Source organism: Dipodomys merriami, unplaced genomic scaffold, assembly GCF_024711535.1.
Source record: "Dipodomys merriami isolate MVZ:Mamm:240054 unplaced genomic scaffold, mDipMer1.0.p SCAF_7, whole genome shotgun sequence".
Classification (NCBI taxonomy): Eukaryota; Metazoa; Chordata; class Mammalia; order Rodentia; family Heteromyidae; genus Dipodomys; species Dipodomys merriami.
Window position 1 is genome coordinate 66,645,046 of NW_027206290.1, and position 17,303 is coordinate 66,662,348.

The following is a 17,303-nucleotide window of genomic DNA, read 5'->3' on the forward strand; positions in this document are numbered from 1 at the left end:
CAGTAAATATTTATTGAAAGGAGATTGATTTGGAAATGGTCTCCCGCAGTGGACTGTTAGCAGCTAGTCTGTGTTGTAGAAGCTGAAGAAGGTGAATTTCCAGGAAAGCAAGCAGCACAAGGAGAAGGAAGAAGTCATGAAATCAACCATCTTCACAGACCCAGACAGTAAAATTTACATGAGAAACAGGAATTGGTGGGGACTATGGCAAATGGAGTGGCAGCGCTAAATGTCAGCCTTTGGCACCTGGCTGGAATGAAAGTTCATGTTATTAAATCTTCAGCTATTTCAAAAGAATGCTTTTGTAAGAAAGGACAAAAAACAAGAGGATAAGGAGGACATGGAGCAGGAAGGAGAGAGAAGGGTAGGGGAGAGGAAGAGAGGAGGAAAATTATTTTTAAGAGCCTTATGTGGACTAAACGAAAAACATCTGAATGCTACTTTGGCTCTACTGTCTGCCAACTTGGAAGAAGTAGATATGAATACATGGGGGATAGATATCGAAGTGCATGGAATGGTGGGAGTGGGTGGTGGTGAGTGGGTAGGAATAGGTGGGTTAGGGACAGAATGTGGGAACTTCTTAACATCCGCGCTGGAGCCGAGCCTTCTCAAACGCCAGAGAGCGCAGGAATCACTCCAGAATGCAAAATACCACTCAAGTTTGTGACGCTCTGTGGGAGACAATCCAGGAGCACAGAGCACTTGGGAGCATGAGAAGGATTCTACGGAAGCAATCGCTCAGAACGATTAAGTTGCCAAAACAATATGCAGGAGATCGCTTGGGGGTAGGGTGGGGCACAGGGATCCAGTGAAGAGTGGACCCCTTGAGGACTCCTCAAAGAGAGCGACCCCCCCCCCCGTCTTCGGAAAGAAGGCTGGTCCTCAGCCGTCTAAGTCCACTCTCCCTCTACTAGCTAGGTTGGAAGAAGCTGGATGGCACTTTAGGGAGCCTGTCCCCGCCCGCGAATACGCAGGGAGGGGACCGGCGTGGGGAACTGCGACAAGAACCCCTCTCGGGAGACCCGGAGGTCACGTCTCGCTTCCGGGCTCTGTGGAGGGCGCCCATGACACACCCCGCGGGACTGAACACGGTGCATCCCGCTGCCATGGCAACCGCCTCCACAAGACCCGGAGCAGAGGCCGCGGTCCCTGGGGTCCCCGCGCGGGCTCTCCAGCTTCCACCCTGCGCGATGCTCGTCTGGGCCGGGCCGGGTTCGCAGGACTCGTTCCCGGTCCGTGTGGCAGAGGACTGGGGTGGACAAAGAAGCCAAGACCCGAGGTTCGCCCGGCCCAGCTACCGGACAAGACTAACGTGAGGCCTTGCCCTTAGGGCAGGGCCCAGGGGAGACCCCGTCCAAGCAGAAGGTGCAGACTCCATAACAGAAGGCACGATAGAGCGGGGCGTACACGAGCAGCAACTCCTTCCTGGGGTTCGCTTGGTGGGATTCCGGCTCCGGGGTACCAAGGGCTGCCTGGCAGACTTCATCGCGAGAAGACGCGAGGCCCCCGCGCAGACGTGGGATGGCAGGGCGCAGCCTCAGCATTCCCTGCTCTTGACGTAGGGTAGCACTCCGCTCATTGGTCATTCTCTGGAGCCAGTTCATTGGTCCGAAGCGGCCCTCGCCCCACCCCCCAGGTCGACCAATGAGCGGAGGCGGGGGCGTGTCGGGAGGCGGGCGGCCGCGGCGCGGGGCTCCCTTCCTCGTGCTCGGCGTTAGCCCGGGCTGCCTCCGCCGCCACCGCCGCCACCGCCGCCGCCGCCGCCGCCGCCGCCGCCGCAGTTTTCTTCCTTTCCTGGCTCGGCCTCGGGGTGCGCCCGCAAGGTGAGACTGTCCCTCCGTTCCTCGCTTCCCAGTCCGGTCCTGCTCGCCGGGATTCCGCTCCTCGCCTTCCCGGTCCTCAGCCGTCTGTGTCTGGGACTCCACCTGCTGTAATGAAAGGGTTGGGGCGGGGGGCGACGCGGGCGGGGCTGGGCCTGGAGGATTCCCGGTCCCCGAGAGTGCAGATGTCAGGTTTGGGGGGACACGGGTGACCGTTAGCTGTCGTGGAAGGGGTGATTTTTCTTGGGGCGCCGGTGGCGGGGACACCAGTGGCCCCTGGGAGGACGGGGGCGTACCGGGGTGGGCGTCGCCTCCCCCTCGGTGCCGCGATCGCCACCGCTTCCCCGTGTGACCTTGGCAGAGCCGCCTCTCCGAGCCTGGGAGAGGGGCTGCGTCGGCACCCCTCGGGGAGGAGGGCGGCGGTGTCTGCGGGAGCGGGCTCGAGAGACTCCTGCGTCAGCCGGGGTGAGGTCGGGAGCACGGGGGATGCTCTCGGGAGCGACCGAGCCACCCCTTGGCTGCTACGGATGGGTACGTCGGAGGCACGTCCAGCTCCGTCTGCCCTCACCGAAAACGAGAATGAGGTGGGAGCGAGGGTGCCACACCCACAGGGATGGCGGCAGGCAAGGATACCGGTCCCGTACTCGGGCTCCCTGGCCCGTGCCCCTGGGGACTTGGTCGACGACCCCCTCCCTCCCAGTGTCAGCCCAGCAGGACTGATTTGGACTAGTCTTTCTGTTAGCCAGGCCCTCTTGGGTTGCAAAGGGCGCCACTGCTTGCATTTCCTCTTGCACCTTGGCACGGGGAAGGAGAATAGAGCATTATTACTATGCTTTAGTTTGCTGTCGAAAAGTCAAGGGCAGCTGTCATCCCCAGAATCCAGACTGACCTTTGATTCTTGGGAACCCCCAAGTCAACAGCCCAGCCCAGGGCCGAGTCTGGGGGGGGGGGTAGTCGGGAGGCTAGAGGAGTCCAAGCACTCTATGGTTGAGGGCAGGACAAGTGGAAGAAAGGATGCTGGGAAGAAGAGGGCAGCACTTGTTGGTAAGACAGAAGGGATGGTGGGACCCCTTCCCCAGCTCAAACTTATCCTCTCCTGTTCGTGAAAGAGAAGACACCCATACCCATCCTTGTATACCGTTGGTCTGCTAGAGGGAAGACAAAGTTAAGTTGGATCAAGGCTGAGTTGATAGGACCTCCAGCCTTGCTGTGCCCTGGCTGTGTGTTCTACTCCTATGTCATGTTCTGGAGAGGCCACCAGTGTGGGTGGCCCTATCCTGAGACCTCAGGGGATGTTCTTTTGACAGACTTGAGCTTTAATGGGGGGGGGGGAGGGGGCTGAATAGTGCTGCCTGGCCTGAGTTCTCAAGCCAAGACTGAGCACTAGGATGGCAGGAAGCCTTAGGAAGGGTGGAAGGTGGCTTGTCTGGCTTTGCTCAGACAAAGCCCTCTGCCAGGTTGAGAATGAGGATTGAAGAATGATTGAGAAATGATTGAGAGGATGGGGACAGAGCCCTTCCCTGACCCTATGACACCTTGGGGCTTGGTGACTGCCTCTGGATCATAGAGGTGGTATGCAAGAAGGCAGCAGTTTTAAAAGCTCCCTTTGCCATATATAGGCAGTAGCTGACCCTTTCTCACATTGGGGCTTGGGCCCTAGCATGGAGCAGCCTGAACAGTAGCCAGCACTATAGTGTATCACTCTCTATTCCCCAGACGGAAGGTACCCACATTTTTCCTGAGAGCAACAGAGAGTCTCAGAAGACCCCTAGATATTTGTTCCTGCTTTTTAGCTCTCCCCATCCTGAGACTATCCAAGGACTCATCCTTGGCAGGTTGGCAGCTAGAGTAGAGGGGCTAAGATTACATTCTCTGTATCTCTCTAGCCCCCCTCCCTGGAGGCCTGGCTGTGGTGGGAGTGGAAGAAGTGGAAGGTCAGGGATAGTAAGGGGGAGGGAGGCCCCCTTAATCCTTGAGCTGTTTTTTTTTTTTTTTGAGCTCAAGTCCCTGGGGTCCACCTTCAGGGCCACTTTGGCTCCTCTAGGATTGACCTGAAGTGCCTGTTCTCCAGTGCTTCTCTTTCAGAACATTGCTGTTGTTTTAGAAACCAAGCCCTCTGGGATTTGCTTTTGCAGAGTTCTGAAGTGGGAGCACAGTGGGGTGGGCGCATTTTCAATTTGGTGCAGGCACAGCTGCACCAAACCCTGGGATAATAAGCTGCTGCTTATTCCTGTGTGTCACAGAAGTGAAATGACTTGCCCATGCCTCTGGGGGCTTGCGTAGCTTTTGGGCCACAGTGAGGACTTGGCAGGCACAGGAGGTTGCCTGGAGGCAAGGCCAGGTCAGGGGCTACAAGGTGGACTAGCAGTTCTCTGTGGACATGGCTACAGCCAAGAAGGCCGTTGTCCTCGTTTCCTGCTTCTAATGAGGAATTTGTGTACTGTGAGTCTAGCTCCTAGGGGACAGCTACTGGTAGATTCTCTGTTGCGAAAGAGATTTGGTTTTCCTGTCTCCTTTGGGCTCCTTTAGTTACTTCTTTCCCCACTACAGCCATGTTCTCACAGAGGATTTCAGGTACTTCGTGAGTGATTGCTCTGTCCAAGTTCCAGGCACAGCGGGAGACATGGGTTCCGTCCTCAGCAGCCTGACCATCTCAAGGTTGGCCTGAGCAGGGAACCAGATGATTGTGGCAAGATCAGAGGTGTGCCCAGGAGGAAGCCACACTGGGAGAAAGGGGGAGTACCCTCTAGAGCAGGCTTTAATTGGGGAAGTGGGGGGGGGATTCCTGCAGGTAATTGGCCCTGATTGTACCACATCTGCTTGGAGGGCCCAGTAAGGTCCATACTTGGGCATTTCTAAGGGTGATTGTTCATTCATTCAACAGGTATAAACTGAATACAGCAGCTTTGTCAGGTGCTATGCTGGGCTCCGGAGACACAAGGTTTGGCAAAACCACAATCACTTCCCTTCTTCTTTCTTTTCCTTTTTTTGTCAGTTGTGGGGCTTGAACTCTGGCCTGGGTACTATCCCTCAGCTCTTCAGCTCAAGGCTAGTGCTTTACCACTTGAGCCACAGTGCCACTTCAGGTTTTCTGAGTGGTTTATTGGAGGTAAGAGTCTCATGGCCTTTCCTGCCCAGGCTGGTTTTGAACCGTGATCCTCAGCCTTCTGAGTAGCTAGGAGTACAGGGATGAGCCACCATGCCCAGCTAATCACTCCCCTTTTAAGGTGAGGAAGACTGAATGAATGACCCAGAAGTGAGAATAGGAATCTTGTAAAGAATTCTAGGCCTATCCTAAGACTTGAGGTGGAGTAAGAGAGTGTTCCCTTAAAAGGATATGCTCAGGCAAGCCCTCAGCTAAAGTGTGGATAGGGATTACTTTAATGGGACAGGAGATTGCTTCCGTCAGATGGCCTTGGCAAAGGCAGGCAGAGACCAGGCAGTGGGGTTGGGGAAGATAGGGTGGGACTGTAGTAGTGGACCAGAGTGTTTTGTGGAAAATCCTCCCAGTAGCTTTTGCTCACCAGCCAGGTGTCCAAGAAGAGTCCTAGGGAGACTGCCCCCCACCTGAAGAAATGTGTATGAGTAGGATCTTCAGGGATGGATGAAGGTATGGCTCTTACATTTGCCTGTTTGCCACAGTTGGGTAGCTGCAGTGGCTGGGTTGGGGCAAAGTTCTTTCCAAGGTCAGGCTTCTTGGAGGCAAACTAACCCCAAGCAGCCCTGGACAGAGTTGAGTAGGGTAGAGTTTGCCTTTCTGCATCCTGAGGCCTCTGAGGATGGTGCTGGTTCAGAGCAGTTCCCTCGCTGGCAAGTCCTGCTTTCTAGAGGCGAACCAGGCCCCTCCATTCATCTCTCTAGGCCCAGGAGCCTTCTGGGACAGATGAAAATGGTGAGCTCACTACTTAGGAGGCAGGGCTTGGGCATGGGTGACTTGTCTGATAGTGGAAGTAGAAGTAAGGTCATTCCCATTCCCAGGGCTTCTAAGCACCCAGGGGACCTTGAGTTCATGTCTTGGACAGGCCCAGCCCCTGACAATAAGGCTGCTCTGTGGTTTCTCTTCATTATCAGGATTAGCCAAGGTCACGCATGGGCCTCTCATCTCTAAATACTTTCAGTGCATTTCTCAAAAAAAAAAAAAAAATTCTGTATAGTATATTTCCACTAAACAAAATCAGCTCATTTCTTTTTTTTTTTTTTTCTTTTTTCTTTTTGCTAGTCCTGGGGCTTGAACTCAGGCTCTGGGCACTGTCTCTGAGCTTCTTTCCCTCAAGGGTAGTATTCTACCACTTGAGCCACAGCTCCACTTCTGGCTCTTTCTATATATGTGTTATTGAAGAATCGAACCTAGGGCTTCATGCATGCTAGCCAAGCACTCTACCACTGAGCCACATTCCCAGCCCCTCAGCTCATTTCTTAATGTCCATGGCTTTTGTTTCCCCAATTATCCCCTGAATGTCTCTTTTAATGGGGACTTAGAAACCCATTCCCCTGTTTCCTTTCTCCTCTCCTCTTCCTCTACCTCCTTCTCTCTCTTTCTTTTTTTCTTTCTTTCTTTCTTTCTTTCTTTCTTTCTTTCTTTCTTTCTTTCTTTCTTTCTCTCTCTCTTTCTTTCCCTCCCTCCCTCCCTCCCTCCCTCCCTCCTTCCCTCCCTCCCTCCCTCCTTCCCTCCCTCCCTTCCTTCCTTCCTTCCTTTCTTTCTTTTTTTTTTTTTTTTTTTGCTGGTCCTGGGGCTTGAACTCTAGCTCTGAGTGCTGTCTCTGAGCTTTTGTACTCAAGGCTAGTGCTCTACCACTTGAGCTAAGAGTGGTTTTTTGTGGTTAATTGGAGCTAAGAGTGTCATGGACTTTTCTATTAAACTGACTCTGAATTACAATCCTCAGATCTCAGCCTCCTGAATAACTAGGATTATAGGAGTGAGCCCAACTCAAAAACTTTCCTCTCGGGGCTGGGTAGGAAGGTGGCTCAGTGGTAGAGCGCTTGCCTTGCATGAATGAGGCCCTGGGTTCGATTCCCCAGCACCACATAAGCAAAAAGAAAAAAAGCCGAAGTGGCCCTGTGGCTCAAGAAGTAGAGTGCTAGCCTTGAGCTGAACAGCTGAAGGACAGAACCCAGGCCCAGAGTTCAGGCCCCATGACCGGACCAAAAAACAAAAACAAAAAACTTTCCTCTCCCCCACGGTATAATCCCTGTTTTCACTGTATTTGATGTTGGTATACTTTGTGTAGGGGAAGGGAAAAAACAAATTGTTTAAATAGGGATACAGGTGGACCCATGGCAACAATGAGATGTACAAGATGTTATGTCGAAAAACGAACTTTACAACTTTGGCCGGGGTGAAGGGGGTGTGGGGGTGTGAGGGAAGCAGGGGGAGAAGGGGGAAGATGGGAAGGGGAAACAAAAGAGGAGGCAACAATGCTTGATAAGAAATGTACTCAGTACCTTGCCCATGTAATTGTAACCCCTCTGTATGGTATTTTCACAATAAAAAAAAAAAAAAAGAAATCTTTCCTTTTTGTAGATAATGTTGTGATCCGGGGGGAAAAAACAGATCAATTGTCCTAAGATTTTCCTGCCTTCTTGGTCCACCAAATACATATTAATGTAGAACATAGGTTTTTAGACTCTGTAAAGGGCTAGATGGTAAATATTTTAGACTTTGCAAGCCATATGGTCTTTGTCACACTAGTTAGAATAGTTTTGTTTCAGTGCATAAACTGTCATAGACAACATGTAAATGAACTAGAGTGGTTGTGTTCCAGTAAAACTTTATTTGCAAATGACTGGCAGTAAATGGCTCAACAGCCTATAATTTGCCAATTCCCTATCTAGAACAGTCTTCCCTCTTTTTTTTTTCCTTGAAGTTTGAAGAAACAGGTCAGTCATCCTGTGACATACACTGCCTTCTGGGTTGTTTCATTGCTCACTCAGTCACTTAATTTGTTCTATCCTCTGCATTTTCAGTAATGAGACTTTGGGGCTAGAAGCTCAATTAGATCCAGGTTAAGTGTCTTTGGCAAAAATCCCTTGTCAGTGGTACTGAGACTTGTCTGCCTCACTCCAAGAGGCATCAGCATGTCAGACTGTCCTGTGGTGAGTGAGGAGAGATAGATCTGTGTGTGTCTTGGTGATGTTACATTCCCCTCATTACAAACTTGTATTTTGCCTCTTTAAGAACCCAAACCTACTGGGCACTAATGGCTTATACCTGTAATCCTAGCTACTAAAGAAGCTGAGACCTGAAGGATTGGGGTTTAAAGCCAGCCTGAGCAGAAAAGCCTCTTGAGACTCCATCTCCATTAACTAGCAAAATGCTGAACTCAAGTGATAGAGACCCAAGAAAGTTGAATTTAAGCATGAGTTCTTGAGTTCAAGCCCAAGTACGTACACACACACACACACACACACACACACACACACACACACACACACACACATCTCATTTGTTGGTGGCATTTGTGGATCTTCTGGTCTCTCTCTCTCTCAGTTCAGTGTCTATTGATTATCATTGCCTTTGGCATTTGTTTCTTTTTATTATTTTTTTAATTAAAAATTTTTTTTGGTGCAGGTCCTGGGGCTTGAACTCAGGGCCTGGGCACTATTCCTGAGCTTTTGCTCAAGGCTTGTGCTTTACCACTTGAGCCACAGCATCATTTCCAGCTTTTTCTGAGTAGTTTATTGGAAATAACAGTTTCACAGACTTTTCTGCCAGGGCTAGTTTCAAGTCACCATCCTCAGATCTTAGCCCCCTGAGTGACTAGGATTACAAGCATGAACTACCAGTGACTGGCTTGTCATTTGCAGAATGACTTGGCATTTGGCCATTCCATTGTTATTTATCAGCAACAAATTGCCTGTGAAGAAGAGCTTTCCATCACTACCAGAATAGTTGGTTTACAAGAAAGACCAAGAAACAGGCTGATTTATTTTTCTTTAATCTCCAGTTCTCAGAGCAAAGAGTTAAGACACTGCTGCTGTCAGTAGTGACACATGAGGGTTTGGTTGGTTTGTTTTGCTTTCTTCTTTTTTGTAATCTCTGTGAATGCTCTGGTTTTCTGTATTCCATCTGTTTTCATCAGTTGTGCTCATTACTCGTTTTGATGCTTGAATTGGTCTTGCACAGCCCACCAGAGGCTTCCTGGGGTGCTTTATGTTTACTGCTGCCCTGAGACAGCTAATTTGAGAGGCCACCATGGGATTCAGGCCAGGTCTGCATGGCAGGTTCAGATTATGGGCACCTCCCACGGGCCTCTGTTCAGTATATAGTCCTGGTTGAATACTAGGATATGTTCATTTTATGCTGTCCTCTTTTTTGCCCACCTTCAAACGTACTGTTGACTGACCTGTGCCCAGCTGCACCGGTGTGTGATCTGAATAATATGGTCCTTGCGACCCTTTATGATCAACATTGTTACAAAAGGCCTCTGAAAAATACCAGTAAAGCCCTCCTTCTTTCTAGATGGTCCTTCCTGCTAGCCTCAGGTTAGCTGGGCACATGCATCCTGTGCCCATCTGGAACCTTGACATCTGGAACCTTAGCATATGCAGGCAGGGCTCTGGGTTGGTAGGGTGTCAGGCAGTGGTGAGGGCTCTTGAGTATGTGAGTGATGGCATAAGGGGTTGGGCAGAAGGCCCAATGTCAGGATTTGGACCTATGTGGCTGCTGAGAGCAGCAGAGGTTTGGGTCTTTCCTATAGGGAGTCTTCTGCTCTTACCCAGCCATTGGCTCCTGTGTGGTCCTGACCCTTGTTCTTCTTCATCCTTCAGGCTCCTACTGGTGTCTCTGGAGCATGGGAGGCTGCTGAGCTTGAGTGGCGGTGTCCGGCAGGAGCTGTGTGTCTTGCTTGGTGGCAGGGAGGACGTCCATGGCTGCAGCCAACAAGGGTGAGTGCTTTCCTTGCCTGCAAGCGTTTCCAGCTAGGTCCCCTTCAGCCTTAAGTGTGGGTGTGAGACTCAGCGTCATTCAGAATATGCTAGTGTAGCCCGGACACCGGTGGTTGTAATGTTAGCTACTCAGGAGATTGAAATCTGGAGGATTGTGGTTCGAAGCCAGCCTGGGCAGAAAAGTCCCCATGAGACTCTTATCTCCACTTAACCACTCAAAAACTGAAAGTGGAGCGTGGCTCAAAGTGGTAGAGCATAGGCTTAAGCAAAAAGAGCTCAGGGACAGTGCCCAGACGCTGAGTTCAAGCCCCATGACCACCACCAACGACAAAAAGAATATGCTAGTGTTTATTCTAGGTCCTTGGGATTACCCAGACCCTGGCAGGGACCCCTGCTGTCTCCTTGCCTTGCTGTTTTTCAGAGGCATATGCTTCTGTGCCATCTTTCATTCTACTGTTAAGGGGTAGGGGACATTCAGGGTTGTGATGTGTCCCAAGACTGGGGAGGTGGATAGGGCCACAGCAAGCTCTGAAAGGGAATCTAAACTCTGGTTACAATCTAGAGGACTTCTGCTAAGTATTCAGGAGCCCAGACCAAGGGTGCCCCAAGTCCTTCCACCCAGAGGACTCTAGTTGAGGCTCTTGGAGGCCTAAGGGATAATGGGGGAGGAGAAGGAGACTAGCAGACAAGGGCCATTTGGTTATTTATAACATTGTTTGCAGGCCATACAAAATTCTTCATTTTTTTAATTTATTTTTTTGGGTCCAGTCGTGGGCCTGAACTCTGGGCCTGGGTACTGTCCCTCAACTCTTCAGCTCAAGGCTAGTGCTCTACCACTTGACCCACAACGCCACCTCCGGCTTGTTTTTTCTGTTTATGTGGTGCTGAGGAATCGAACCCAGGGCCTCATGCATGCAAGGCAAGCGCTCTACCACTGAGCCACCTTCCCCGCCCCATACAAAATTCTTAATTCAGGCAAATGGTAAATGACATGAAGCATTCCAAAAGTGTATGTGTCTGTCCTGTCATGTACCAAATGACCTATACAGCCCATGGGCTGGATGTTCCCCATCCCTGGCTAAAGGATCAAAGGGGAAAAGGGTGAGTGTCCATGCAGACCAGGCCCTCTGTTGGCTCTTTACCTTACCATTTATCCTGTCTAAACCCCTGCCCTTTCTGGCCAGCTCAGGGATATCCAAGGGCTTTAACAGGGGCTAAGCAGGGGAAAAAATGGTGTGGAGTGCTAGGAAGCTCTCCAGCTTTTTCCTTCTTTTTGTTTTTGGTGGTTGTTTTTGGTCATGGGGCTTGAACGTCGGGCCTGTTCTGTCCCTGAGCATGTGTGCTCAAGGTTAATGCTCTACTACATCTAGACTTCTGGCTTTTAGGTGCTTAACTAGAGAGAAGAGTCTCACAGAGTCGGGTGCCCATGGCTAACGCCTATAATCCTAGCTACTCAGGAGGCTGAGATCTGAAGGTCAAGGTTCAAAGCCAGCCAGGGCAGAAAAATCTGTGAGACTCTTATCTGCAATTAAGCACCTGAAAACAGGAAGTGGCATGTGGCTCAAGTAGTAGAGCACTCACCTTGAGCTGAAGAGCTCAGGGACAGCACCCAGGCTCAGAGTTCAAGACTTACAACATGGTTGGGGCGGGGTGTCTCACAGATTTTCCTGCCTGAGCTGGCTTCAAACTGTGATCCTCAGATCTTAGCTTCCTGAATAGCTAGAATTACAGGAGTGAGCCACTAATGCCTGAGTCAACTTTTTCCTTCTTACCTGCCAGTGAGCAGCTAGCTTTAGTAGCAGCATAGTATGAGTTTAGTAGCAGCATAGTATGAGTTTTCACTTCCATTTTTCCCACTGCAAGCAAGTCCCCAAGAGTACATTCCTATACCTGAGGTTCCCTCCTCCCTTCCCTCCCCATGTTATACTGGTTGGGGTCATCAGGAGGCACAGGCAGGAAAGACCTGGGAGAAAAGATGCCAGGCATGGTGAGCTTGGCTCCCTCTAGGAAAGGCTGGGACAGGACATGCAGAGGCCCAGCCCTGTACTGGCTGGGCAGAAGGGGAAGGCCAAGAGGACTGTGTCTTCTTGTCTCTGATGCCAGCTTCCTCCCTTCCAAGTGAGGAATCTTATCATCCAGCCTCAAGTTCCTACCCCCACCATTTCTATGCTGAAGGGAGAATTTTGTGGGAGTACTGGGTAGGTAGGGCATAATGAAGGTCCTCAAGCCTTATGTCCACCATTGTCCATCTCAGCCATGAAGGAGCTTGCCAGTGGATGCTGGGTGATATCAAGGACAGCTGGGGAACAAGGGACATGGTTTGCTGGGAAAGAGAAAGCTAGTGGCCCCTGGATTCCTCTCCCACTCTTTCTAGGCAACAAGCCCAGAGTCCGGAGTATCCGCTTTGCGGCAAGCCATGATGCAGAAGGCTCCCAGGGCCATGTCCATTTTGATGAGAAGCTGCATGACTCAGTGGTCATGGTCACTCAGGAGAGTGAAAGCAGCTTTCTGGTTAAGGTAGGTACATGTCTCCTCCATCATAAATCCCTCCTCCGTCCCCTTCCTTCCTGCGTCTGCTGGGCATCCTCCACCCATTACTTCCTTCCCTCAACTGGACTCCTCTTTGCCTTGGTTTCTCCATCCGTAAGTTGGAAGGTGGGAGAATTGATGAGAGAAATACCTTTCTTGTTGTTGTTCATGGGGCTTGAACTGTAGGCATAGGCACTGTCTCTGAGCTCTTCAGCTCAAGTCTAGTGCTCTGCTACTTTTAGCCACAGCGCCACTTCTGGTTTTCTAGTGGTTAATTGGAGATCAGAGTCTCATGCCTGGGATGGCTTTGAACCACAATCCTTAGATCCATTAGCTAGGATTATAGGTATGGGTCACCAGAGCCTGGCTGATAGTCTTATTCTTGCTAGGCAAGTGTTCTACCACTTGAGCCATGGACATTTTTTGCTTTTTATGATTTTTTTTTTTAAGATGGGGTATGCATTTTTGCCTGGGCAAGCTTTTTTTTTTTTTTTTGGTCAGTCATGGGGGCTGAACTCTGGGCCTGGGCGCTATCCATCAACTCTTCAGCTAGCACCCTACCACTTGAGCCACAGTGCCACTTCTGGCTTTTTTCTGCTTATGTGGTGCTGAGGAATAGAACACAGGGCCTCATGCATGCAAGGCCAGCACTCTACCACTGAGCCAGCTTCCCAGCCCAGGACAAGCTTCTTATTTTCACCCTCGAGAATCATTAGGACCATAGACATGTGCCATAACCAGCTTTTATTTTTCCTCTCCTTTATTTTTTGGCTATTCTGGGACTATACTTAGGGCCTTGCACTTGTTAGGCAGGTGTTCTACTGCTGAGCCCTTTTTTTATTGCACAGGTTATTTTTTCTACCTTGTAGTTTGTGTTTTTTTTAAAATCACTCACATTTTATTTTGTGCTTAGATAGAATCCAGAGCCTTATGCATGCCACACATATAGTGTACCTCTGAGCTGTATACCATTCTCTAGTTAGTGGAACACCCCCTTCTTCTTAGAGAGCCACACCTTACCCCTGACAGGGGTCTTCCAGTGTACACTGTAGTGCCTCATATCCACTTGGAAGAGGCAGAAACAACTCTAGAGGGGCTGGGTTGGGGAAAACAGATTGATCAATCAGTCAGGGGTCCAGGTCTGAGCAGGAGTGCCCTGTGCAGGGTGGGTCTTTGGTGAAAGCCCTGAGAAGTAGCTGGGGCCCAGAGAGGTGCCCAGATTTCTCTTCAACTCTAAAGTCGTTACTCTTTCTCTTGTAGCTGACAGTTTTCTCCAAGGAAATAAATAGCATGAACTACAATTTTTAAAAAAAGTAGTACTGTCACTTTATTGCAAAATGTATACTAGAGAAAATTTGGAAGATAGAAAAAAATAGCGAGGCCAAGGATATAGGTCAGTAGTAGACTCTGCCTAGAATGTGTGAGGCCCTGGCTTGATTCTCAGCACTGCCTAAAAAAAATTAAATTAAAAGAAATTTAAAATTAGCCAGTTGCACTGTAATCATGGTTACTATTTTGATATGTGTCACTCTAGCCCTTTTTTTTTTTTGAAGCTTCATTTCCAAAAACAAAGAGCTGGTATCACCATGGACATGCTATTTTGCTGGCATCTGTCTGTGAACTGCTTCTTGTCTGTGTCAGGAAATAATTTCCTACAAGATTTTATTCCTGCTTGGTCCTCCAGACTGTGCCTCACATTGATTTGGCTGCTTCGTGTTCCTGGGTGTTACGGTGGTTTGTTTCTCTGTTATAAATAGGGCACTAATGAGTATTGTTTTGCACATCTCTGAGTATCTTTCCTGGAAGATTCTGCAAGTGGTACAGTTGGGTCACAGGTTATAGCAAACAGGTACAGCCACAAAGCTTTCTTGAGTGGTGTACCCTCCAATAGCAGAATGTGGAGTAAAGTTTATCACGTGGTAACATCAGCCTGATTTCATCAAAAGACTCTACTCCTAACCTGCTCCCTGGGGTGAGGCTGTTCAGCTTCTGTAACTATATGCCCAGCTGGGCCTACTAGACTGGCACCCCTTGCCAGCCCCCCTACTTAGCAGCCACCTCAACCTATGACCCCTCACATCTCTGGAGTTTCTAAGGATGGCATCTGTCCCAGAGGGACATTAGTTGCCAACCACTGCACAGACAGCGGAGACTGCTGGGCACACTGAGCGTTTGGGTCAGCAGGCAGGCATCTGTGATCAGTCTAGAGTCTGAGCTCTGTGATTGATGCCAAGTCTGGGGCCAGCTGTGGTCTAGCGTTCCCCCCACCCTCCTTTTCTTTTTTGTTGGTAGTTTATGGGGATTGAACTCAGCTTCTCACACACACACGCTAAGCACACTACTCCTGAGCTACATCCCTAGACCCTAGGGTCTTATTTATTGAATCCCTCTCCTCCCCTCAATTTCATGCTGTGGTGCGTGGTGTCTCCACATGAATGTCTGGAGGACCAGCATCCCTGACCCTGAGCTACTGCCTCTGAGCAAATGCTGGAATGGTGAGAGTAGGTAGGTGATCTATGTCATAGGACTTTGTCACTGCCCTCTGGGGCAGTGGTTGGTGACATGCTGTGTGCCATGCAGGTAAGAAATGGTCAAAAGTCTAGGGAAGACTTCTCCCTAGTCACACAATGTGGTTTCCATGTATCTCATCTATGAGGACTGTGGGCCTTGACACACATGCTTTGGATTGTGCTGGTTGGTTCTTGGGAGATTCTGTCACAGGACCTGGAGCCATCTGATTAGGGATGTGGACCAGATGAAGTAATGGAGGAGTAATGGACTCCCAGGGAAGCAGGTGCTGGGGGTCACAAGGATTATAGGTAGCACAGCCTGGATGGGCCCTGGATGAAGCAGTAAGTGAAGGTGCCTCTTCCCTCTCTTCTCCTGCTGCAGGTTGGCTTCCTGAAGATCCTGCACAGGTATGAGATTACCTTCACTCTGCCCCCCGTGCTCAGGCTGAGCAAAGACATCCACGAGGCACCTGTCCCCAGCCTGCACCTCAGGCTCCTCAGTGTCATGCCCATTCCTGAAGGTATGTCACTTGGACTGCTGAAGGCCTGCCCTCATCCAGTGGTCCTGGCTGTGAGAGGGAATGAGAGTGTGGCAATGGGGGGGTTAGGCAGTTCACTAAGTCAGGGACATGGTACTACTATGAGTTTGCAGTGTGGCAACTTTGCAGGGCTACATCTGCCCACTGACTGATGATTTCCTCAGTGGGGAGGCCACTGAGGGCCTGGTCAGCCCTCTCCCCCTGGAGAGCAAGGTTGGAACTGCAGGGACTCTGGGTAGCTGACTTCTAGTGCTCACCTTAGATCTTAGGCTGTTTCTCTCTACCCAGCTGGCTTTAGGTCATGTGCCACCCCTACTCCAGCCTGGAAGAGGCTAGAGTATCAGTTTTGTGGTGTGCTGCCCATTGCCCCAGCTTCAGTTCCATGCTCCCCCATTCAAGACTTGGCACCTAGTGGATTGAGAAAAACCCCTCAAGCTTTTGCTTTGCTTTTTGCCACCTGACCCCTCAAAGCTTGCTTGCTTGCTTTCTCTCTCCCTCTCCCTCCTCTCTCCCTCTCTCTCTCTTACCAGTCCCAAGGCTTGAACTCAGGGTCTGGGCACTGTTCCTGAGCTTCTTTTGCTCAAGGCTAGCACTCTACCACTTGAGCCACAAGCACCACTTCCAGCTTTTCTGTGTATGTGGTACTGAGGAATCAAACCCAGAGCCTCATGCATGCAAGGCAAGCACTCTACCACTGAGCCACCTTCCCATCCCCTCCCCCCATTCTTTATCACCACTCCCTTTGTGTGGAAGCAAATCTCTTGGAAGCCTGGGTTGGAGCCTGCCTCCCCCTTGTAGCCACGTTAGGCTTCAACACCATATTATTGGAGAAAGTTTCCCAAGTCCAGGTGCCCCCCTTGTTTGGTCTCTGGAAGGGCCATCCTTGCCCCTTTCTGGTGGGTGGAGCCCCATGGCTACAGGAGACAATTTGGGAAGTGTGGGAGGTACCAATCGGCCCATCCCTGTCCCCCTGCAGGTTATAGCATCAAGTGCGAGTACTCCGCACACAAGGAGGGCGTCCTGAAAGAGGAGATGCTGTTGGCCTGTGAGGGAGGCACTGGTGCCTGCGTGCGTGTGATGGTGCAGGCGCGGGTCATGGGTGAGTGAGGAGGCTGGCATCTGGTGAGAGGGAAGAGGCATAAGATTGGCCCAGAGGTTTCTTTGCCGATTTAGGGCTTCAGCCTCTGGTGGGGGCCTCCCCACACAGCCCAGCTGATTGGGGGTAAGGATCTCCTTGGAGTAGACCATGGGGGGCGGGACCAGAGTGTGAACAACAGTCCAACCCGTGTCCCAATTTGCAGACCGGCACCATGGTACACCGATGCTGCTGGATGGTGTCAAGTGTGTGGGTGCCGAACTGGAGTATGACTCAGAGCACAGCGACTGGCATGGCTTCGACTGAGGCCAGCCTGCCTTGGGGCTTCTCAGCCTTAAACCCTGCCTCCTCTCCCAACATGCTGCGTGATGATGTGGCTTCCTTACCCCTCCCTAGGGTCGGCATGGGAATGGCATGTCCACCGCCTAGGCCGGGCCTAGTGCCTCTCACCTCTGCCTTCATTCTGCCACCACCCTGCCTTTCCTATGTCCTCCTTTCCCACTTCCTCCTCTTCATGTGCCTCAGTCTCCTGCTGGAAGAAATAGGTTGAGCTCCCAAGGTGGGTATCTGAGGAGAGGACAGGAGGGCCTGGTGTGGGATCTACCCACTCTCCACCCCAAGCCTTAGGGGCTCCGGCCTGGGCCTGGGAGATGACAGAGTGGCTTTGTGATGTCGACCCCCCACCCCCATTGCTGCTGCTGCTGCTGCGATCACCTCAGCCACCTTTCCCACCCCTCCTCCTTTCTGACTACTGCCCACAAGAGTAGGAGGGAGGCTCGGTTCCCAGTTCTTACCCCTCAGGTCTGTGTTACTTGGTTTTTAAATGACTGGTTGGAACAGAACCTTAAATAAAACTTCCAGTGGATACAGGATTGTTGTTGGTTTGTTTGTTTTTTCCCTCTGTGGTCCAAGACTGCCCAGTCCC

The 17,303-nt window shown here is 50.8% G+C and overlaps 1 protein-coding gene across 3 annotated transcripts; it reads left to right on the forward strand.

Moving 5' to 3' along the window:
- Nucleotides 1-1,260: 1,260 nt before the first annotated feature.
- Adissp (adipose secreted signaling protein) lies at nt 1,261-17,250 on the forward strand. 3 transcript variants are annotated; one of them, XM_070006862.1, is made up of 7 exons: nt 1,695-1,823; nt 4,705-4,761; nt 9,588-9,704; nt 12,079-12,221; nt 15,126-15,264; nt 16,259-16,381; nt 16,584-17,250. In XM_070006862.1, exons 3-7 carry the CDS (start codon nt 9,686-9,688, stop codon nt 16,682-16,684), a joined length of 525 nt encoding a protein of 174 aa, XP_069862963.1. In that variant the 5' UTR covers nt 1,695-1,823; nt 4,705-4,761; nt 9,588-9,685; the 3' UTR covers nt 16,685-17,250. The 3 variants fall into 3 exon arrangements, with proteins under 3 accessions (XP_069862964.1, XP_069862963.1, XP_069862962.1); XM_070006863.1 differs by lacking the exons at nt 1,695-1,823; nt 4,705-4,761 and adding an exon at nt 1,261-1,365; XM_070006861.1 differs by lacking the exon at nt 4,705-4,761.
- Nucleotides 17,251-17,303: the final 53 nt, after the last annotated feature.